At 45.0% G+C, this 24,919-nt stretch overlaps 1 protein-coding gene across 2 annotated transcripts in view; it reads left to right on the forward strand.

Moving 5' to 3' along the window:
• SV2B (synaptic vesicle glycoprotein 2B) overlaps positions 1-24,919 on the forward strand; it is a 242,727-nt gene that overhangs the window by 170,570 nt on the left and 47,238 nt on the right. For both annotated transcript variants that reach the window (XM_086364760.1, XM_086364761.1), the window contains exons 3-6: positions 12,217-12,397; positions 12,852-13,003; positions 20,941-21,074; positions 22,851-22,940. In XM_086364760.1, the coding sequence (XP_086220886.1) occupies positions 12,217-12,397; positions 12,852-13,003; positions 20,941-21,074; positions 22,851-22,940 (557 nt within the window). The remainder of the gene's footprint in view (positions 1-12,216; positions 12,398-12,851; positions 13,004-20,940; positions 21,075-22,850; positions 22,941-24,919) is intronic.

A 24,919-nucleotide genomic window follows, 5' to 3' on the forward strand; every position in this document is an offset into this window, starting at 1 on the left:
AGCAATTTTGATCACTTATGCATTTATTTTTTTAAGTTTGTGTTTGAATAGTTTTGGGGAGGGAGTATAATTGCCTTACAATGATGTGTTAGTCTCTGCTGTACAGTGAAGTGAGTCGGCTATAGGTATGTGTCTGTATATATCCCCTTCCTCTTGGACCGCCCTCCCACCACCTGCCTCTCACCCCACCCCTCTAGGTCATCACAGCGCATGGGGCTGAGGCGCCCTGTGCTTTGTAGCAGCTCCCCACTAGCTGGCTATTTGGCACATGGTAGTGTATATATGCAAGGAGATCCAACCAGTCCATTCTGAAGGAGATCAACCTTGGGATTTCTTTGGAAGGAATGATGCTAAAGCTGAAACTCCAGTACTTTGGCCACCTCATGCAAAGAGTTGACTCATTGGAAAAGACCCTGATGCTGGGAGGGATTGGGGGCAGGAGGAGAAGGGGACGACAGAGGATGAGATGGCTGGATGGCATCACTGACTCGATGGACGTGAGTCTGAGTGAACTCCAGGAGTTGGTGGTGGACAGGGAGGCCTAGCATGCTGCGATTCATGGGGTCGCAAAGAGTTGGACATGACTGAGCAACTGATCTGATCTGATCTGAGTGTATATATGTCAATGCTACTCTCCCCTCCCCCCACCCCATGTCATCTGGACAGAAAAGAAATAAGGAAACACAAGCTTTAAATGACACAATAGACCAGATATATTTAACTGGTGTTTACAGGTAATGCATCACTTTTGAGTCAGGCATCCTGTTACATATTTGCAACCCACTGTCTTACAAAATCCTCATAACTCTGCGAGATAACTCTGTGTCTGAATTTTACAAAGAAGGCGCAGTGGTCAGAGAAGCTGAGTGCAGTGCCTGTGGTTATGCTGCTGGTCGTCCATGGAGCCAGGACTATGACATGACCAGCTGAAGTGTCATGTGTGAAGACTGGGCTCTTCCTTTTATGGGAACTTACCAGCATGGGCTCCTCCCTCTTCCAAGGAAGCCTAGTCCATTTTATTTGCCAGTTGCAAGCCCTTCTTACTCACCGCACCCCTCTCCTTTCACTTCCATCCCCCCTACTCTGAAAGTAGCAATCTTTTTTGTTTGTTTTAATATTTATTTATTTGGCTGTGGCATGTGGGTTCTTTAGTTGCAGCACATGGGATCTAGTCCCCAGACCAGGGATCAAACCCGGACCCACTGCTGTGGGATCGTGGAGTCTTAGCCACTGGACCACCAGGGAAGTCTTTGCAATCATGGTTTTTAATTATCTCAAAAGCTCAGTGTTATTAGGGGTGACATTGCCTTAAAATGCCACTGAGCTTGTTGAAGGAGGGTAGACTTCTTATTAACAGCTTTCTAACTAGTCCCTTATCAGCTTCATGCTAAAGTAATTTTTGATAACTCCAATGCACTCTAATTTTCCAGATTTATTGTCTTAACTTCTTCTGTGGAAGACAGATTTTTAAATGAGTTTAACAGCAGAGCCATTTCAGAGGCATTGTGAATTTTCTATTTTTCTTCTCCTTGGATAAGTTCATCTTTTTTCCTTTCTTCCTTTTCATGGCCTCCCAAGACAGCGCAGGGAAGAACTTCTACCTTCCTAGGTTCGGTGACAAGGAGCCCTTGATTTAAACTAACAAAAGACAGATTAGCAAGAGAAATACAAACAGACTTCATTACCATGCACAATGCATATACTTGTGAGTACCTCTAGGGATGGTTACAATTTAGATAGCATCTTCACAGAGAACAATACATTGTAGAGCAGCGACAAGACACAGAAAAAGGGTCTTAGGCTTCCAAGAGTGGTAAACTGTGGTAAGGTAAACATATGGAGCAAACCATTAATAATACAGAATTGTTTCAAGTGATATTTTTCCTCTTTGTCGTGTCTTGGGGTTGATAAGAGTCTCCGATGATTTAGAGTCTAAGCCTGCTGCTGCTGCTGCTAAGTCGCTTCAGTCGTGTCTGCCTCTGTGCGACCCCATAGATGGCCTGCCTGCTTTTAGGCAAATGTAGGGGAGGTCAGGGGCTTCTCTAGTGGCTCAGTGGTAGAGAATCTGCATGCAGTTCAGGAGACCCAGATTGGATCCCTGGGCTGGGAAGATCCCCTGGAGGAGGGCATGGCAACCCATTCCAGTATTCTTGCCTGGAGCATCCCATGGACAGAAGAGCCTGGCAGGCTACAGTCCATGCGGTTGCAGAGTTGGACACGACTGAAGAGACTAAGCAACAGTGGAGAACAGGGAGCTTTTTCTTTTTTTTCGAGTCTGCTCTTTCTCAGCTGTCTTCTGCTTGAAACACTCCTTGTATCAAAATGGCACATTTGGAGGCCACATATCCTGATTCCCTGCCACAGCATTCTGAGAAGCTCTTCTTGTTCTTTCGAGTTCCTTCTTTGGCTTGGACAGTGAGGTTTAGTAGCAAAAGTACCAGATTCGGGTCCAGGAGACCAGAGTGTATGCAGGGCCAGCAGAGAGCCTCCGTGAGCCCCTAGCTTTCTCTGGCACTCAGCCTCCTCACCCGGTATAGCATAGGCATTGAACTCAATGTCTAATTTCTAAGATTCATCAATTTGCCTATGTGTCTGAATCTGTCAGGGTATAGTCAGGAGACAGAAATTATGCCAGTTATTGGAACAGAGAGAATTTAATGTAAAAAAAAAAAAACTATTAATTAAGTACATATAAGTGAACTGTTTATAGAACGTATACTGAGGTAGGGATGGCAAGAAGGAGTAAATTGGAATTATGGTAACTTAGAAACTGAGAGAAAGCATTCCCATGGGGTTACAGCTCAGATCTCTGGAGAGGGGTCCTGGCTGACTGGTGCTGTGTGAGGGGAGGGGAGGCAGGATGTGGCTGGTTCTGCTTTTAATAAATTTAATAATTAATTTTATGACACATTTTAAACTTTATTTTGTCTTGGAGCCTAACCGATTAACAATGCTGTGACAGTCTCAGATGGATAGCAAATGGACTCAGCCTTACATATTGTTTACTTCCTTAGTTTAGTGCCTCAGTCGTGCCCATGGCCTGTAGCCCGCCAGGCTCCTCTGTCCATGGGATTTCCTAGGCAAGGATACTGGAGTGGGGTGCCAGGGTTGCCATGCCCTTCTCAAGGGGATCTTTCCGACCCAGGGGTCGAACCTGCATTTCGGGCTTGACAGGTAGATTCTTTACTGCTGAGCCACCTGGGAAGCCCAGACATTCATATACATGTGTCCATTCTCCCCCAAGAACCATTCTCCAATGGTTCTTCTTATTGGATTCCGCTGCTGTGGAGGCGGAAGGGAACTGCTGCAGCCAGCGTGAAAAAGTGTTGCTCAGGTGAAACTTGCAGGAGCAGAAAGCATAGGTCCTTGCCCCTTCACCAGCCTTTAAGCCTCCCTCTAGTGCCCCCTACTGGCAGGGCTTGCAAAGCACATGTCGTTTGTGGACAATGGAGGGGCTGGAAGGGTGGCTTTGGAGCTAAGAGGGAATAGCTTAATACTTGGCTCAATGTTTATTGCTGAGATTGCAAACTGGTGGCCCAGAAGCGACGTAGGGCCACATCTGACCCATCTGTCCTGTGTGACAATCACAAACGTTTAATCATCCATTCATGTTTGTTTTTTACTTTTTCACTATTCCCCCAATATTTATTATGAAAAATTTCAAACATATATAAAGAATTTTACAATATACACTTATATACCTACTAATTAGATTCTACAATTAATATTTTAATATATTTGCTTCATTTTCTACCTCTCCACAAAACTGCCTTTTTAAAAATTATTTTTTATTTTTAAAAAGATTTTTGATCACTCTGTTTAGCACAGGGGAATGTTAGTTCCCTGGCCAGGGATGAAACTCATACCCCCTGCATTGGAAGCATGGAGTCTTAACCTCTGGACTTCCAGGGAAGTCCCAGCACAAACCTAGCTTTTAAAAATTCCAGTTATAAGATGCTTACAAAAGACATATCTAAAGCAAACAGCATAGAAAAGTTAAGAGAATTCAAAAGCCATTTGGCTTTACCCAAATAATTTAAAATGTATGTCCACACAAAAACCCACCCACTGAAGCTTATAGCAATTTTATTCATAATTGCTCATACTTGGAAGCAACAAAGATCTCCTTCAGTAGGTGAATGGACAGGTCAACAGTGGTATAGCCATACAGTGGGATATTATTCTTTGCTTTGGGTTTGTTTTTATAATCTGACAATCTTCTTCCTGAGAAATCCACAGAATTTCATATTTCTCTTTTTATATTTTTTACAAACGAATGGGAAGGCAGCTTGGAAGTTGCATGCTCAGTTGACTGTTAGTAATCCTGTGGACTGTAGCCCGCCAGGCTCCTCTGTCCATGGGTTTTCCCAGGCAAGAATACTGGAGCAGGTTGCCATTTACTTTTCCAGGGGATCTTCCTGATCCAGGGATCAAACCTGTGTCTCCCGCATCTCCCGCATTGACAGGAGGTTCTTTACCACTGTCTCACCTGGGAAGCCCAGTTTGGAGGTTAGCTACCTCAATAATCAGTTTGCAGATGTGGTGGTCAGGCCCTTGGAGGGTGAGAGGATGTCTCTCAAATTATGCAACCAGTGAACAAGATCTTTGGGTTCTGGGGACCAGCATTCTCATTGCTACCCCTCCCTGTGTTTCCCTGAGGGTAGGTGTACACTAGCCTCTCACTACTCAGAGTGTGGTCCATGGGTCAGCAGCACCAGTCTTGCTAGAAAGGCAAAATCTTAAGCCCCAACTCAGACCTATTGAACTGAGAATCAGAATCTGATATTAAGAAGATCCCTCCGTGATTTGTGTACATAGTGAAACTGGAGAAGTGCTGAAGATAGCTTTATTGAAGTAAGAGAAAAATAGAACTTCTTTTGGACTCTGGTGTTTTTCTCTGGGGTGGGGCCAGGGTATGGGGTGTATGCATGCATGCTAAGTCACTTCAGTCGTGTCTGACTCTGTGTGACCCTATGGACAGCAGCCCACCAGGCTCCTCTGTTCATGGAATTCTCTAAGCAAGAATACTGGAGTGGGTTGCCAGTTCCTTCTCCACGGGTGTATAGATGGGTTCTTACCAAATGTCCTGACCATTTGTCTGATTCCTGTCTCCCCTTCTCCTACACTTGTAGGCCCACAGGCATGTAGACAGCACATGTGCATGCAATCATACATGTGTACGCATGTTCTCTCTCACACACACACACCCTCTGTGCCATTTATGAGCGGGCCTCGGTCTCACCTGCCCCGTTCCCGCCACGTGTCCCATGCGTGCTGCACGCTGTTCACACGGAACTCCTCGCAGGTGGTTGCCCTCGCACATCAGCTGCTGTTTCTGCCTCCCTGTCTCTGCACCTGCTGTCTGCTCCCGCCTGTGATATATCCCATCACCAAGGTGGAACCCTGACTAACTCTTTTTAAAATCTGAAATTCAATTTTATTTTATTTTTTAAATTGTTATTGCAGTATAGTTGCTTTTACAATGTGTGAGTTTCTGCTGTACAGCAACTATATATATATATATATATATATATACATACACACACACACACACACACACGTGTGTGTGTGTGCTTGGTTGCTCAGTCATGTCTGACTTTTTGTGCATCCATGGACTGTAGCCCGCCAGGCTCCTCTGTCCATGGGATTCTCCAGACAAGAATACTGGAGTGGGTTGCTATTCCCTTCTCTGAGAGATCTTTGTGACCCAGGGATCAAATCCGGGTCTCCTGTCTAGTGGCCAGTGCTGAGTCTGTGTTTGCTGTTTTGCTGCTGTTATAGGATGCATTAGGCTTTTTAAGTGTGTTGAGTACTTCAGATTGGTTCAGTTCAGTCACTCAGTCATGTCCGACTCTTTGCGACCCCATGGACTGTAGCACACCAGGCTTCCCTGTCCATCATCAGCTCCCGGAGCTTGCTCAAACTCATGTCCATTGAGTCAGTTATGCCATCCAACCATCTCATCCTCTGTCGTTCCCTTCTTCTCCCGCCTTCAATCTTTCCCAGCAATAGGGTCTTTTCCAGTGAGTTGGTTCTTCGCATCAGGTGGCCAAAGTATTGGAGCTTCAGCTTCAGCATCAGTCCTTCCAATGAATATTCAGGATTGATTTCCTTTAGGATGGACTGGTTAGATCTCCTTGCTGTCCAAGGGACTCTCAAAAGTCTTCTTCAACACCACAGATCAAAAGCATCAATTCTTTGGTGCTTAGCTTTCTTTATAGTCCAACTCTCACATTCATTCATACATGGCTACTGGAAAAACCATAGTTTTGACTAGATGGACCTTTTAATGTCTCTGCTTTTTAATATGCTATCGAGGTTTGTCATAGCTTTTCTTCCAAGGAGCAAGCATTTTTTAATTTCATGGCTGCAGTCACCATCTGCAGTGATTTTGGAGCCCAAAACAATAAAGTTTGTCAATGTTTTCATTGTTTCCCCATCTGTTTGCCATGAAGTGATGGGACCAGATTCCATGATCTTATTTTTCTGAATGTTGAGCTTTAAGCCAACTTTTTCACTCTACTCTTTTACTTTCATCAAGAGGCTCTTTAGGTCTTCTGTAATTTACTTTCTGCTATAAGGGTGGTGTCATCTGCATATCTGAGGTTATTGATATTTCTCCTGGCAATCTTGATTCCAGCTTGTGCTTCATCCAGTCTGGCATTTCTCAAGATGTACTCTGCATATAAGTTAAATAAGCAGGGAGACAATATACAGCCTTGACGTGCTTCTTTCCCAATTTGGAACCAGTCTGTTATTCCATGTCCAGTTCCAGTTCTAACTGTTGCTTCTTGACTTGGTACAGATTTCTCAGGAGGCAGGTTAGGTGGTCCGGTATTCCTGTCTCTTTTAGAATTTTCCACAGTTTGTTGTGATACACACAGTCAAAGGCTTTGCCATAATCAGTAAAGCAGATGTACATGTTTTTCTGGAACTCTCTTGCTTTTTCGATGATCCAGCGGATGTTGGCATGATCTCTGGTTCCTCTGCCTTTTCTAAAACCAGCTTGAACATCTGTAAGTTCACAATTTACGTACTGCTGAAGCCTGGCTTGGAGAATTTTGAGCATTACTTTGCTAGCGTGTGAGATGAGTGCATTTTTGCAGTAGTTTGAACATTCTTTGGCATTGCCTTTCTTTGGGACTGGAATGAAAACTGACCTTTTCCAGTCCTATGGCAACTGCTGAGTTTTCCAAATTTGCTGACATATTGAGTGCAGCACTTTCACAGCATCATCTTATAGGATTTGAAAGAGCTCAGCTGGAATTCCATCATCTCTACTAGCTTTGTTTGTAGTAATGTTTCCTGAGGCCCACTTGACTTCACACTCTAGGATGTCTGGCTCTAGGTGAGTGATCACACCATTGTGGTTATCTGGGTCATGAAGATCTTTTTTGTATAGTTCTTCTGTGTATTCTTGTCACCTCTTCTTAATATCTTCTGCTTCTGTTAGGTCCATACCGTTTCTGCCCTTTATTGTGCTCATCTGTGCATGAAATGTTCCCTTGGTATCTCTGATTTTCTTGAAGAGATCTCTAGTCTTTCCCATTCTATTGTTTCCCTCTATTTCTTTGCATTGATCACTGAGGAAAACTTTCTTATCTCTCCTTGCTATTCTTTGGAACTCTGCATTCAAATGGGTATATCTTTCCTTTTCTCCTTTGCCTTTACCTTCTCTTCTTTTCTCAGCTATTTGTAAAGCCTCCTCAGACAACCCTTTTGCCTTGTTGCATTTCTTTTTCTTGGGGATGGTCTTGATCACTGCCTCTTGTACAATGTCACGAACCTCTGTCCATAGTTCTTCAGGCACTCTGACTATCGATCTAGTCCCTTAAATCTATTTGTCACTTCTGCTGGGATTTGATTTAGGTCATACCTGAATGGTCTAGTGGTTTTCCCTACTTTCTTTAATCTAAGTCTGAATTTGGCAATAAGGAGTTCATGATCTGAGCCACAGTCAGCTCCTGGTCTTATTTTTGCTGACTATATAGAGCTTCTCCATCTTTGGCTGCAAAGAATATAATCAATCTGGTTTCAGTGTTGACCATCTGATGATGTCCCTGTGTAGAGTCTTCTCTTATGTTGTTGGAAGAGGGTCTTTGCTATGGCCAATGTGTTCTCTTGGCAAAACTATGTTAGCCTTTGACCTACTTTGTTTTGTACTCCAAGGCCAAGTTTGCGTGGTACTCCAGGTAGCTCTTGACTTTCTACTTTTGTATTCCAGTCCCCTATAAGGAAGAGGACATCTTTTTTGGGTGTTAGTTCTAGAAGGTCTTGTAGGTCTTCATAGAACCGTTCAACTTCATCTTCTTCAGCATTACTGGTTGAAGTATATACTTGCTACCCCATTATCTATTCCTGTATAACTCAGTGGCTTAAAGCCATTGTATCATCTGCTTTGCTCATGGAGCTGTATTTTGGGTGGGAATTCCCTCCTCCTCCCTTCCTTTATTCCCCTAAATATCTATTTATTTATTTGACTGTGTCTGGTCTTACTTGCAGCACATGGGATCTTCACTGAGGCTCATGGACCTTCTAGCCCGACTCACAGGCTTAATTGCTTGGGCCATGTGAGATCTGAGTTCCCTGACTAGAGATCAAACCTGTGTCTCCTGCATTGCAAGGTAGATTCTTAACCACTGGACAATCAGGGATTCTAAATCATTGACTCCCTTCCTCCCTTTCAATATCTCTTTCTTTATTCCAAATGTTTACTAACCAGGTATCACGAGACCAACACAAGTCATTTGTTGGCTGAACGGGATGCTGGAAATTCTAGGCAGTTGTTGTTCAGTCGCTTAGTCATGTCCTCTTTGCAACCCCATGGACTGCAGCACACCAGGCTCCCCTGTCCTTCACTACCTCCCAGAGTTTGCTCAAACTCATCATGCCCACTTGAATAGGTGATGCCATCCAGCCATCTCCTCCTTTGCCACCCCTGTCTCCTCCTGCCCACAGTCTTTCCCAGCATCTAGGCAGGGAGTTGTACTAAAATGAGGCCAACCAGGGGTCTATCCGGGAGGGGAGAAGAAGGGCAGGGCATCTCATAAGTGGGGCTCTGGCCATGGGTGTCGTGTTAGGTAGGTTGTTTCAATCTGAGGAATTAGAACCTGGTTCTTTCCTGGGGAAGGCCTGGTCGGGCAGGGGCAGAGTTTGTGACTTTTCTGATTGGTTGGGGCATCAGATGCTGGTAGGAAACTAGCATGGACCAGGCGCAAAGCCAGTCGTGCAGACTAGTGTGCCTGGTGAGAGTAACAGGAAAGCTACGCCCGACCCGGTGGCTTCTCTTGTTGGGGAGCACAGGCTCTAGGGAGGCAGGTCAGTAGTTGCTGCACACAGGCTTAATTGCCCCGAATCATGTGGGATCTTCCCAGACCAGAGATCCAACCAGTGTCCCCTGCATTGCATGGTGGATTCTTAACCACTGGACCACCAGGGAAGCCCCCAATTCATTCTTGATAGAGATGGGTCATGGCCACAGAAGATTGTTTTAAGACAGTCTCATCAATGAGTCGGAGAAGGCAACGGCACCGCACTCCAGTACTCTTGCCTGGAAAATTCCATGGACGGAGGAGCCTGGTAGGCTGCAGTTCATGGGGTCGCTAGGAGTCGGACATGACTGAGCGACTTCACTTTCACTTTTCACTTTCATGCATTGGAGAAGGAAATGGCAACCCACTCCAGTGTTCTTGCCTGGAGAATCCCAGGAACGGGGGAGCCTGGTGGGCTGCCATCTCTGGGGTCACACGGAGTTGGACACGCCTGAAGCGACTTAGCAGCAGCAGCAGCAGCAGCATCAATGAGTAAGGCATTGAGACATAACACTCAATGGCTAAGAACTGGGAAAGATTAAGTCTGCCAGGAGCCAGATGCTGAAAGCCTTTGGCTGGTCAGGGCTGAATCAGGCAGATAAACTCAGAGTCTAGTGGGAACACTAACCAGACATCATTACAATACAGCATGACCCAGGCCTGAGCTGGGTTTGCAAGTCTTGGCTTATTTTCTCAAACACAAATGTCAATGACCTAATAAAGTGGGAGATTGCTCACTATATTTTCTAAGCTGTGGGCTGAGAAACTGGTAAAATAGCAGTGGAGAAAAACCCTGAGCCCAGGAGCATAGGCGCAGCAGTTTCCCCTAGACGTCCCCACATCTGACTCACTGCAGGTCTTTGCCCAAGTGTCCCGGTTCCCGAGGGACCTCCGAACCGTCTTGTTTGGAAGCGTCACCTCCCACTCTGATTCTCCCTGTCTCTGCCTCCGTGTTATTTTTCTCTGTATCACTTTCAGTAACCCACTTACTGTATATTTCATTCACTCACTTATCATCTCTTTCCCCAACTAGAATGTAAGGGCCACGAAGGCAGGGATTTTCATACATTTGTCTCCTGCTGTATTCCCAGTAATGAAAACATGGGCTAAGTCACTTCAGTCATGTCCGACTCTTTGTGACCCCATGGACTGTAGCCTGCCAGGCTCCTCTGTCCATGGGATTTCCCAGGCAAGAGTACTGGAGTGGGTTGCCATGCCCTCCTCCAGGGGATCTTCCTGACCAGGGATCGAACCTGAGTTTCTTATTTTTTTGCACTGACAGGTGGGTTCTTTACCACTAGCACCACCAAATAGCACTTAACTAATAACAGGCATTGAATGAATGCTTGTAGACTCATAGGCATGGTTCCTTGATTGATGTCATATATGGAAGGGAAAAAGGAAATGGCTTATTTCATGGCTTTGAGTTGTGTGGAGGTGAAAAATGATGAGGCGTGTGAGTGAAGGAAATCCTAGTTAGTGAAAACCATTGGCAGCATCAAAGTTATCTTCTTTTCATCTCATAAATAAAATAATAAAAGAAGGAAACCTGCCACCGGGAAGGTAAAGCAGAGCGTAGTTCCATTGCTCCTTTTGGGGACCTCCCTTCAAGTTGATTAAACAGCTAATGAAGATTTTGGCTGTACGGGGGCCCTTCCCAGCACACATCTGCCTAAATAAAGCATCCACGGGTCAGGAGAAGCTTCCTTTCCATGAAAGATAAATGATCTTCTTCATCTGATTTACAGTCAAGGTTGAGCAAAAGGACACTTAACTAATTTGTATTCAGGATTTCCACTGTATGAAAGACGTTCTCCAGAATTTCCTTCTTGGGTTTAGTATATAATGTATCAATATATTCTTAGCAACAGTCGTTGATAAATAGTAAGTATTCAGTTTTTAGTTGGAAAGAATTATCTGTGTGCTTCTAGAGATCTGCCACCTCTCTGAGGATGCTGGGTTCATTGGAATTCCATAAATGTGTCTACAACAGTGTATTTATATTACTATATCTTAAGGTAACCGATGGGGCTTCCCCGGTGGCTCAGTGGTAAAGAATCCGCCTGCCAATGCAGGAGACCTGGGTTGGATTCCTGGGTGGGGAAAATCCCCTGGAGGAGGAAATGGCAAACCACTCCAGTATGCTCGCCTGGAGAATCCCATGGACAGAGGAGCCTGGCGGGCTACAGTTCATGGGGTCACAAAGAGTCGGACACGACTGAGCGACTAAACCACTACCAGGTAACTGATTGTATTACAAAGCACGTAGTAGTTACGCCTGTTGGAGAAAGGCTAGCTCATGGCTGCTCTCTTCTACATTCTCCTGAGAAATCTCAACATTTAAAGTAATTACAGTCCAATTTAAAAAAATCTGAACATTGGCTGTGGCTTGGAAAAGGCCCTTCTTGGGTGTTTACTAAAATAAACTGTCTTGTTGGTAGTTGCTCTTATCAGTCTCGTCTTTGCCCTCCCAATGGTCCCCATACCTGCCTCACCACACTTTTTCCTGGGAAATTTGTCTTTAAGCATAACCCCACAGGTAAGGACATTTGAGGCACTGCCACTTTTTTGTTTAAAAATAAAAATGACAGAATTTCCTTCAGCTGCACATTACGCATTTCAAAGAAAGGTACGTCAAACCCAGTTCTGGTTGATCTATTTTAGCACGTGTACATATGTGTCAACCTGGTGAGGCTGTTATTTTCTGAACAGCGTTCCTCAGAAGTCGCATTTGTCCAACATGTCTAATTTGCCGCCGACATCTGTCACACTCCACCTTTTATGTCTGTGACACAGAATTTCTAGGATGCATTAAGATGGGCATCAGGTTTTCTAAAACACTGCACGGTCTCTAATCTCTTGTCTCCTCTCTCCACCCTCCCCTCTCTCTTTCTCTTCCTCACAGGGCTGATAGTCTACCTAGGAATGATGGGGGGAGCCTTCGTCCTGGGGGGCCTGGCTGATAAGCTGGGGAGGAAGCGAGTCCTCAGCATCTCCCTGGCCATCAACGCTTCCTTTGCCTCCCTCTCCTCCTTCGTACAGGGATATGGAGCTTTCCTCTTCTGCAGACTCATCTCAGGCATAGGGTACGTAATCACAGAGGTTCAGCCGGCCCCTCCTGCCATCCATCCATCCTGGTACCTTGCCTCTGAGTGGTCCTCCAGAAAACCTTGAACTGAATTCTGCTTTTTAATTTCTGGCTGTACCTCACGGCATGCGGTGCCTTATTCCCCAACCAGGAGTTGAACCCATGCCTCCTGCAATGGAAGGCAGAGTCTTAACCACTGGACCACCAGGGAAGTTCTTGGATTCTTGTGTGACTTCCACGATCCCGTGTTAAGGTTGAATCTTAGAAAGGGGTTAGGTTGCAGAGTCAGTGTTTAAGGTCAAAAGAACCTAACGCTGCCTTAGGCTGGTCTTTGGAATTTACTGGGTTGTTTCACCACTTGGCCCAAGGGCGGGACGCGGCAATTGGGTTCCTGGTCTGACTGTTTTTAGTGTCTGACTTGGTTCTTCCTTTCTGGCATTTTCTCTCTGCAGTATTGGGGGTGCTCTGCCCATCGTGTTTGCCTATTTTTCTGAATTCTTGTCCCGGGAGAAGCGAGGAGAGCATCTCAGTTGGCTGGGCATCTTCTGGATGACTGGTGGCATCTATGCATCTGCCATGGCCTGGAGCATCATCCCGCACTACGGTGAGTGCAGAAAGCTTCAAAGGGCCGAGGGGCCTTTGTTCCGAGACACCTGCATCCGAACAGCATTTCCTGTCCTCAGCCTTAATCCCACATTCTCATACACAGTTCCTGAGTACAACCTTGATCTTTCTAAAGAACTTCCAGCACTGGAGACACATTGCTAATCTCAGTACACGTCTGTCTGGAAATAATACAGTCTACCCTCCCTCTTCTCCCCCCTCCTTCTCTCCTTTCCTCTCTTTTATTTGAAGGGATTTTGACTTTCATCTCCAGCCCTCCTCCTCACAGCAAATTAGGCTCTATTCCCTTCTCCAGGGGATCTTCCTGACCTAGAGATCGAACCTGGGTCTCCTGCATTGCAGGTGGATTCTTTATCATCTGAGCCACCCAGGAAGCCCTTTAAGGCAAACTTCATCTCCAGTTCTCCTCCTCACAATGAATTCGGCTCAGTAACTCCTTTTTATAGATGGTGTAGCAGAGGCCAAGAAGTTGGTGACTCGGCCAGATTGATGACTTGGCCTTGGCATGACCTTGAATCCTGACGCCCCCTCCCTCGCAGCGCAGTGCTCTCATGCATTTTCCATTTTACTTCCTGCTGTCCCTCTTTTGGTTGCAGACATGGAGCAGCCCTTACAGACAAGGTCTTGGTTTCAGCTGAGACAATTTTATTATCTTGGTTAATTGTGAAAACTGGATTTTCTGGACAGAGACTTGGCAACATTAACTTTCACTATTGGATTTTATTAAGAGTAAAGTAGGGAGAAGGCAGCAGTTTTGAATTTGATTATGCCTTTGGAGTATTCTGGGTAATGCCATTAACATCCTTCAAAATTATTTTTGGCAAACTACAGATTATGGGTGTAGGCTTTGCCATCATCTAGAATCCTGCAGACCATAGGGAAGAGCAGACAACTGCCCCTGAAGTTAGCCAACACTTCTCCACCCATTCCCCTCCTTGGGGCGTGTGTGTGCTTGTGTGTATGTGTGTGCGTTTATTAAAGTACAGTTTGTTTGCAATGTTGTGTTACTTTCAGGTGTACAGGATTGTGTCAGTTACTCTTTTTCAGATTCTTTCCCCATATAGTTTATTACAAAATATAGAGAATGGTTCCTATGCTATATAGTAGGTTCTTGCTGCTGCTGCTGCTGCTGCTGCTGCTAAGTTGCTTCAGTTGTGTTCGACTCTGGGTGACCCCATAGATGGCAGCCCATAAGGCTCTGCCGTCCCTGGGGTTCTCCAGGCAAGAACACTGGAGTGGGTTGCCATTTCCTTCTCCAATGCATGAAAGTGAAAGTGAAAGTGAAGTCCCTCAGTTGTGTCTGACTCTTCTCGACCCCATGGAGATGATGTGGGTTTGATCCCTGGGTGGGGAAAATAGCCTGGAGGAGGGCATAACAACCCACTCCAGTATTCTTGCCTGGAGAATCCTATGGACAGAGGAGCCCGGTGGGCTACAGTCCATAGGGTTGCAAAGAGTCAGACACAACTGAAGCAATTTAGCATGCATGCATGCAGTATTCCATAATATATGTCACATGTTCTTCATCCGTTCATCTGTCCCATGGACATTTAGGTCCATGTCTTGGCTACTGTAAATGGTGCTGCTATGAACACTGGGGTGCATGTAGCTTTTTGAATTAGAATTTTCTCCAGATAATGCCCAGGAGTGGGATTGCAGGATCATATGGTAATTCTATCTTTAGTTTTTTAGGGAACCTCTATACTGTTCTCCATAGGAGGATGTACCAATTTGCATCTCCACCAATAGCATAGGAGGGTTCCTTTGTCTCTTGGCATGCTTGTTTTAAATCTAAACCTCTCTGTTGTCTGTTCTGGACTAATGGAGGCTTCAGCATTATCTTTTTAAGAAGAAGCAATCTTCTTGGATTGGTGTAGTTAAGGAGATGCTGGGTATATTACCCTGAGAACCTGATCAACCCTGAAATCTTGGTTTGACACCAAAGATATTTTCCCCTCCTTCAAAGCTGGCTGGTCTTTCTGATCTATGGGCAGCTCTGCTCCTCAGTAATCTTAGGGCTCAGGTTCCTCCCAGCCTGTGCTCTCCCCTCTTCAGCATGTAACCTACATGCTGGTTCAGGAAAACAGCATGGGCAGTTGCATGTGGGTGCTTTTGAAGGGCAGGGTAGGAAGTGGATCACATCCTCTTTGCTCACATCCCCTTGGCCCCACATCTGTAATGCGACCACACTCTACGGCAAAGGACGCCGGGCAGTGTAACCTAGCTGTGTGCCCTGAAGCTGGAGGAAATGGGTTTGAGACCATATCCCACTGGATTTTGTATTAGAAACAGAGAAAGAAATATGAACAGAAACAATGAAATAAAGAGTTGACGTTTTCCAGGTAATTCTGTTACCATAGGCAGTTCTCCCTGGAGAAGGGCATGGCAACCCACACCAGTATTCTTGCCTGCAGAATCCCATGGACAAAGGAGCCTGGCAGGCTACAGTCCATCAGGTCACAGGTGGATACGACTGAAGTGCCTAAACGTGCACACAGGCAGTTTTTCATAATTTTAGATACAAAACTGTATTATTCCCCATATTAGGCTCTGCATTCTACCCTTCCCCTAAAGGCACACTTTAATTATCCAGGCTGTTGGTTACATGGGTCCAAGGAATTGCTTTTGTCCTTGCTATTAATATAATATCATTTCCCCTGGTCATTGGTCCAAATGTGTTAACAGTAAGAAACTATTTCTACATATAAATTGAATTAGAAAAATTTGCTGGGAGGGGAACAAATAGATTCTGGATAAAAGCTAAGTCAAAATAGCAGGGCTCTGTAATTTGGGACAAGTCACTCTAGCTTGTCCAGGCTTGGTTCCTTCATCTATAAAATGAAGGGAGAAAGAAGCAAAGGGAATTGACTCTAGAGATCTGATCTGTGCCAGCCTTTACAGCCAGCAGTTCTTAGGATGCAAAGAATGTCAAGAAAATTTTGGAGATGATTCTAGTACTTGGGCTGGCTTCCCTCCAAGCTGTATTAGCAATTCTGGCCCTGTTTGCAGACTGCTTGTTCTGTAAGGGGATGGCCCGCACAACCAACCAATGAGCAAAGGTTCTTGGCTTCACTCTGATTGGATCAGCTTAGGTCATATGCTCACCTCAGCCAATCACTAAACTCCAGAGGATGCCAGATACTGAGGGTTCATATACTTCATTCCCCGTCCCTGGCGTTGTGGGTGGGGTCAGTCCCACCCAAACCACAAGTCTGCAACCCAGTGGAGAAGGACTGGAAAGATTTTGTGAGGTGGGTAGCAGCCTTCAGTAGTCACTACAAACTGTGTCATTTTTTCACTTCACTTTACCCACTAACACGTGCCAATGTCTGGGTGTCTGGTTTTTAAAGAAGCAATAAGTTAATTCGGGTTGGGAACTTGTTGATCAGGACTAAATGGGATGCCCATGGCAGAGGGGCCATAAGGCTGCTGGCTGATAACAGGGCTTGTGCTTAAATATCCTACTCCAAATGGACGGGATATTTTCCTATTTGTATGCTTTTGTGAACTGCAAGGAGATCCAACCAGTCAACCCTAAAGGAAATCAGTCCTGAATATTCATTGGAAGGACTGATGCTGAAGCTGAAACTTAAATACTTTGGCTATCTGATGCGAAGAACTGACTCACTGGAAAAGACCCTGATGCTGGGAAGGATTGAAAGCAGGAGGAGAAGTGGGTGACAGAGGATGAGATGGTTGGATGGCATCATGGACTCGATGAACATGAGTTTGGGTAAACTCCGGGAGTTGGTGATGGACAGGGAAGCCTGGCATGCTGCAGTCCATGGGGTCACAAAGAGTCAGACATGACTGAGTGACTGAACTGAACTGAACTGATGCTTGTATGAAATCTGTGGCTTTTACATGCCATTTAAAAATGGCTTCTTGGATGATTAGGCTTGAAGGCTTGAAATGCACATTTACTTGAGGGCAAACCATCCTAGAAATATGGTAGACTAGAATCACAGTGTAACAGGAGTGACTATTTATTTTAAGCCTCATTTTTACCAGGACCAGATGTTTTGTCCACAGTGAACCAGTTATTTGATGATATTTTTTAATAGGCCTAAGACATTAATCCGCTCACATCGCCCCCACTCAGCAGGGACAAATGCAAGGGTGATCCAGAAAGGAGACGGAACGTTTGTACGTAGCTTGTACAAACCATTTAATTGCTTTTGCTGGAATGAAATGATGTGAGGTCTTGGCACCAGGAATTTGGGTGACGGAGTCATTAAGAAAGAAAATTACAAAGCTCAGAATGTTTTTCTGGGAAGTCATGGGCACAGCCCTGAAAAATGTGGCTATATTATGGAAGATTAATTCCCACTGTAGTCAGCAGCACCAGCTGTTTGTGAGATCCTGATGGAGAAAAAGTAGGGCAAGCTAAAAGATCAGTGAACAAGACAATCCATGTCTCCATATTAGCGGTTGTTCCATATATTTGGAAGTAGTTCGCTATTTAATTTTATTTAATTTAAGGCCCCAAAGATGTACCTAATGAAGTGCAGTTTACTAAGTCACCGTAAAAACCAGAGAGGCATGAGGGAATAATGGATTTTGGATAATTTGCACATATTATCATTAAGAAAAAAATATCTCTCTGAGGCAGAGTACTCTCTAAACATACTTGTTTCTGTTCTTCTCTTGTTACCCACCTGAGTTGGATGGCTATGTGGTTATTTCTAATTACGCCAGAATGGTTTTTGAACATGAGCTGAGAATGTGTAAATCTTTCTATGGTTTTGTCTTCCTCTTCCAGTTGTCACTCCCAGGAGAAAGGAAAGGCTTTTTAATTAAAATTAAAATAAACAAGCAAACCCCAGTGACATGGGAAGGAGGATGGGCGGTGCATAAAGAGGTTTGATTCCGATTGAGAAGGCTGGATGTATTCTGTGTATTATGTTCTGTGGCCATTGTGTAAAAGTGGCCACAGTCCCGTGTTTTTCCACCTGGGATTCTCTCTGGCCAGTCCTTCACTCTGAAAATAGAGTTAGAAATATCTGCAGAAACAAGAGATATTAGTTAGGAGTCTCTGGCAAGTACAACAAATTGAACTGCAATGGTAAGTAATAGACTTAAGGACATAAACCTCCCACCTCTGGAGTTAGCCATTTAGTGTATTTTTCAAGTAAATGGAATAGAGATTTTACAGCAGAATAATGTTTACCCTTTGAACTTTAGAAATCACTATATTTATTTATAAAGTTAGGTCTTTTTAAGAAATGCTAGTTGGGGGACTTCCCCGGCGGTCTAGTGGTTAAGACTGCCTTCCAATACACGGGGTGCAGGTTTAATCCTTGGTTGGGTAGCGAAGATCCCACATGCCTTGAGGCCAAAAAATCCAAAACATAAACAACAAAATTCTGATAAAGAATCCACGGACAGTGCATGAGACCCCAATTTGATTCCTGGGTTGGGAAGGTCCCCTGGAGAAGGAATAGCCTTCTCCCTGCAGTATTCATGGTGGTGGTAAAGAATCCGCCTGCAATGGGGGAGCCCTGGGTTTGATCCCTGGGTTGGGAAGATCCCCTGGAGGAGCACATGGCAATCCACTGCAGTGGATTCTTGCCTGGGGAATCCCATGGACAGAAGAACCTGGCAGGCTAAGTTCACGGGGTCGCAGAGTTGGACACAACAGAGTGACTAAGCACAGCACAAACAACAGAAGAAATATTGTAACAAGTTCAATAAAGACTTTAAGAATGGTCCCCATAAAAAAAAAAAAGAACCTTAAAAACAAGACCAAAACCAGAAATGCGCTTGGAATTGTCTTCAGAGGTTGTTTTGAATGGCATGAAAGAAAAAGAAAACAGTTCTTTTGCTGATCTTTGCTGATATTCACCCGTTTTACTCACCATCTTTGGCACTAAATGTCATGTAACTATTTCTAAACAAATCAAAGCTACCCTCAAAGCAGGTGAGTTATTATTGATTGCTGGGGAGTTTTCACACACAGTGACTCTGTGGAAGTAACATTAGCTGCATTCTACAGCTGTGAAAACTCACCAACATAACAATAACGATGTGAGAAAGCCAGGATTTGAACTCTGACCTATGTGACTGCAGAAATCCAGGCACTTTCCACTGTGTCATTGTTCCCTGAAAGAGGGAAATTTGCTACTTATAAAGATGTTTGAAATAACGTTTTGTAGATTCTAAAGGCAATTTCCAAAAATGAGTTTTAGGAATACGTTGAATATAATGAAAGCTGAGTTGGAGCTAGTCACCTCTCTGTTTCAATGATTATGAATTCATTTGAATATAGAAGCTCAGTTTCTTAAAAAAAAAAAATTAGCGTTATGACTGACAGTGGTTTTCAAACTGTTGTCCTAAGCCCCGTGCTTTGGAATCACCCAGAGCTGGCATTGCTCTTTGACGTGGGTGAGAGTAATCCCCCATCAAAACCCTAGGTCACATAAGGCCCTGCTCTGGCTTTCCTTTGTCTTCCCTGATGGCTCAGATGGTGAAGAATCTGCATGCAATGCAGGAGATGCAGGTTTGATCCCTGGGTTGGGAGGATACCCTGGAGAGGGGCATGGCAACCCACCTCAGTATTCTTACCTGGAGAATCCCACGGACAGAGGAGCCTGGCAGGCTACAGTCCATAGGGTTGCAAAGAGTCAGACAGGACCAAGGGACTAACACTTTCACTTTCTTGAAGGTCGCTCTAAGACCAAGTGTCAGAGACACTCTGACTGCTTGATTTTCAATTGGAGTAGAGTTGCTTTACAATGTTGTGTTAGTTTCTGCTGTGCAATGAAGTGCATCAGCCGTACGTATACACATGTCCCCTCCTTCTTGAGCCTCCCTCCCACCACCACCCCGTCCCACCCCTCTAGGTCATCACAGGGCACTGAGCTGAGCTCCCTGTGCTATACAGAAGCTTCCCACTAGTTATCTATTTCTGCAGATGGTGACTGCAGCCATGAAACTAAAAGACGCTTACTCCTTGGAAGGAAAGTTATGACCAACATAGATAGATAGCATATTTTGTTGTCATAGGTATGTCATATTATGTCATAGTTATGACCAACATAGACAGCATATTAAAAAGCAGAGACATTACTTTGCCAACAAAGGTCCGTCTAGTCAAGGCTATGGTTTTTCTAGTGGTCATGTATGGATGTGAGAGTTGGACTATGAAGAAAGCTGAGCGCCAAAGAATTGATGCTTTTGAACTGTGGTGTTGGAGAAGACTCTTGAGAGTCCCTTGGACTGCAAGGAGATCCAACTAGTCCATTCTAAAGGAAATCAGACCTGAATGTTCATTGGAAGGACTGATATTGAAGCTGAAATTCTGATAATTTGGCCACCTGATGGGAAGAGCTGACTCATTTGAAAAGAGCCCAATTCTGGGAAAGATTGAAGGCAAGAGGAGAAGGGGATGACAGAGGATGAGACGGTTGGATGGCATCACCGACTCGATGGACATGAGTTTAGGTGAATTCTGGGAGTTGTTGATGGACAGGGAGGACAGGTGCTGTGGTCCATGGGGTCACAGAGAGTCGGCCACGACTGAGCCACTGAACTGAACTGAGCGTATATATGTCAGTGCTCCTCTCCCAGTTCATCCACCCTCCCCTTCCCCTCTGTGCCACATGTCTGTCTTCTGTGTCTGTGTCTCTTTCAGCCCTGTGAACAGGCTCATTTGTACCATATTTCTAGATTGCACAAATAGGCATTAATATATGATATCTGCTTTTCTCTTTTCTGACTTACTTCACCTGGTATGATGGACTCTAGGCCCATCAATATCAATACAAATGACCCAGTTTCGTCCCTTTTTACGGCTGAGTAGTGTTCCACTATGAACAGATAGTACATCTTTATGCATTCATTCGTCTACAGACATTGCACTGCCTCCATGTCCTGGCTGTTGTAACTAGTGCTGTGTGTCTGTCTGCTTCTTCACAGGCTGGGGCTTCAGCATGGGCAGCAACTACCACTTCCACAGCTGGAGAGTGTTTGTCATCGTCTGCGCTCTGCCCTGCACCGTGTCCATGGTGGCCCTGAAGTTCCTGCCAGAGAGCCCGAGGTTTCTGCTGGAGGTGAGTCAGTGCCCCACCCCATGTGAGGCCTGCTCTCCTAGCCCCTTGGTCCCAGGTCGGCTTTGACCTGGCCTGTCATTAAACCCGTCATGATGGTGGCCTGCCCAGGGTGCAAGGACTGCCAGAGCTGGAGGGAGCCGAGCTCACAGAGTGCAGATCAGCGGCACTGCTTCCTGAGTCTGGGTGGAGCTGGAGGGCACCCTCTTGAAGATGCTTCTGGTACCCATGCTCCCCAGAGGTCCTGTTGACCTTCGGAGCTGCATGAGCGGGACTTCCCTGGCAGTCCAGTGGTCCTCCCCAACGTGCTGCCACTGCAGGAGGCACTGGTTCAATCCCTGGGCAGGGAACTAACGTCCACAGGCTGTGAGGCAGAAAACAAAACAAAACAAAACAAAAAGTGCCCAAAACAAAACAAAAAGCTGCATGGAGTTTCTTCCATGTTACAGCAGTGAACTGGGTTGTCGATCTTTCTCTGCTCCCCAGCCCTGCAGGACTCTTGCCTCTGCAGGACCTCTCTCCTCCAGAAGGCTGCTCCCACAGTCCTGTGAGGTTTCCAGCTGGATGGTGGTGGTGGTGGGGGCTCTCCTGCTTGCAGTGGTCAGACGGGTCGGGCTGGTGGAGGGGCGATAGGACTCCAAGGCTCTTACAGCCCGAGTTCTCAGAGTCCACTCACAAACTTCCTTCTAACTTTCCGCAGACTTTCTTGTTGAATGTTTTCTTTCATCCCATTGGTCAGGGGCAGATGCAGCAAAAAGATTTTGTTTTTTTTTTAATCCAAGCTTATTTCAGAAGCTTTGATGTGTATTAGCTCTCTAGGACTGCTGTAACAAAGGAACACAAACTGAGTGTCTCAGAGTTACAGAAATTTGTTGTCTCCCAGATGTGTTGGCTAAAAGTGCCAAAAGTGTTTGCAGGGCCACACTCCTTCAGAAGTCCTTGGGCAGAGGTCCCCAACCTCTGGAACCTAGTGCCTGATGATCTGAGGTGGAGCTGATGTAGTGATAATAGAAATAAAGTGCATAATACATGAAGTGCACTTGAATCCTCCCAAAACCATCCTCTGCATCCTGGTCCATGTAGAAATTGTTTTCCATGACGCAGGTCCCTGGTGCCAAAATGGTTGGGGGCCACTGCCATAGGGCAACCTTCACTTTGCCTCTTCCAGGTTCTGGGTGGGTTGCTTACATTTGGGGTGGTCCTTGGCTTGCAGCTCTTTCACTCCAATCTGTCTTTGTCACCACAAAGTATTCTCTCTGAGTGCCTCTAGGTCTTCACTTGGGCTGCTTCTTGTAAGGGCACCAATCATGTTGGATTAGAGGCCCATCCTACCCCAGGATGACCTCATCTTAATTACATCTGCAGCAACCCTACTTCCAAATAAAGTCACCTTCTGGGGGCACTGAGGGCTAGAACTTTAACATATCGAAGTGGCGTGGGGGACACAATTGAACCTGTTATGTGTTGGGTCTTGGCTTTAATCGTCCAGAGAGGATCATGGCTCCCACCTGCAGTCTATTCAACCTTAAAACTACAAGTAGTTACTCACAGCCTATGACAATAATAATACCCAGTATTTACACCTTGAAGGCACAGCCTGGTTAGCCTCCCAGGATGGGCTGCAACAGAAGCTTGTGTTGGTTTTTCACAAGCCGCAGATTGTAACGCATCCCTGGCCAGTGGCCTAAGACGCGGGCATCAGCACCCTGTTGTCTCTGTTGGGTTTTCCACCTCTAATTAGCAAAGGATTGTTCATGTCTCTCTTCTTGGTTTTACCAGGTGGGCAAACACGACGAAGCCTGGATGATTCTCAAGCACGTGCACGACACCAACATGAGGGCCAAGGGGGCCCCAGAGAAGGTGTTCACGGTGAGTGCGTGGTCACCTGTGCCAGCCGGAGGGGGCCTCTCCTCTTCACTGTTTTGATTTGCTAAAAAATAATTTTACTGCATAAGCACATCATGGAAAATTTGTCAAAAAGGAAATAAAGCCCCTGATATTCTGCATCATATTACTTCATCATAATTATTTTTTGTATTTTGATGGACTCCTTCTTGGTACCACTAATTGCTCAAAAATAGCAAAGGAAAAAACTAGCTGTATTCATATAGAGATAGCCAGATGTACCCATATTTACATATAAATATAAATTATTTAAGAGCACTCATAGACATTCTACATGTGTCTAATAGTGTTCAGAATCATCCTTTTTAAAAAAAATATTTATTTTAATTGGAGGCTAATTACAATATTGTGGTGGTTTTGCCATACACGGACATGAGTCCGCCATGGGTGTACATGTGTCCCCCATCCTGAACCCCCCTCCCACGTCCCTCTCCACCCCGTCCCTCTGGGTTGTCCCAGTGTACTGGTTTTGAGGGCTCTGTTTCATGCATTGAACTTGGACTGGTCATCTATTTCACATACACATGTTTCAGTGCTATTCTCTCAAATCATCCCACCCTTGCTTTCTCCCACAGAGTCCAAAAGTCTGTTCTTTACATCTGTGTCCCTTTCCCTGTCTTGCATATAGGGTCATTGTTACCATCTTTCTAAATTCCATGCATTAACATACTGTATTGGTGTTTTTCTTTCTGATTTACTTCACTCTGTATAATAGGCTCCGATTTCATCCGCCTCATCAGAACTGACTCAAATACATTCTTTTTTATAGCTGAGTAATACTCCATTGTGTATATGTACCACAACTTTCTTGTCTATTCGTCTGCTGATGGACATCTAGGTTGCTTCCATGTCTTGGCTATTGTAAATGGTGCTGCAATGAACTTTGGGGTACACGTGTCTCTTTCAATTCTGGTTTCCTCGGTGTGTATGCCCAGTAGTGGGATTGCTGGGTCATATGGCAGTTCTGTTTCCAGTTTTTTAAGAAATCTCCACACTGTTCTCTATAGGCCTGTACCAGTTTGCATTCCCACCAACACTGTAAGAGGGTTCCCTTTTCTCCACACCCTCTCCAGCATTTATTGTTTGTAGACTTTTTGATGGCAGTTATTCTGACCAGCATGAGGTGGTATCTCATTGTGGTTTTGATTTGCATTTCTCTGATAATGAGTGATGTTGAGCATCTTTTCATGTGTTTATTAACCATCTGTCTGTCTTCTTTGGAGAAATGTCTGTAGTTCTTTGGCCCATTTTTTGATTGGGTTGTTTATTTTTCTGGTATGGAGCTGCATGAGCTGCTTGTATATTTTGGAGGTTAATTCTTTATCAGTTGTTTCATTTGCTATTATTTTCTCCCATTCTGAACGCTACCTTTTCACCTTGCTTATAGTTTCCTTCATTGTGCAAAAGCTTTTAAGTTTAATTAGGCCCTGTTTATTTTTGCTTTTATTTCCATTACTCTGGGAGGTGGGTCATAGAGGATCTTGCTGTGATTTATGTCAGAGAGTGTTCTGCCTGTGCTTTCCTCTAGGAGTTTTATAGTATAACATTTAGCTTAAAATTTTCCTATACATGTGTATGTGTTAATCATTCAGTTGTGCCCAACTCTGTGCGACTTCATGGACTGAAGGGTCACGGAGGATCGACCTCTCAGAGTACAGGGTCTCCTCCTTCCTTCTCCCCACCCCCGTCGTCTTTTCTCCTTCTTTAGTCCCCTCCCCTCCCCTGTCCTCTCTGTGGAATAAAACACATCTTTCTCCTTTACTCATGCAAAGAAGCTTATGTCTTTTGAGTTTGAGCCCATTTCCCAAGGATTTTCCCACATGTGAAGCAGTTTATTAGCGTGCGGTATCTGTCCCACAATAGCCCTGAACCCTCCTGAGAGGAGTCTTTGCGTAGATCACTGTGCACTTCATTTGTACATCTGTCCCTGTAACTATGAATCT

The sequence above is a fragment of the Bos grunniens genome, chromosome 21 (genome assembly GCF_055505025.1).
Source record: "Bos grunniens cultivar Pamir isolate PY7600 chromosome 21, Bosgru_T2T1.0, whole genome shotgun sequence".
Lineage (NCBI taxonomy): Eukaryota > Metazoa > Chordata > Mammalia > Artiodactyla > Bovidae > Bos > Bos grunniens.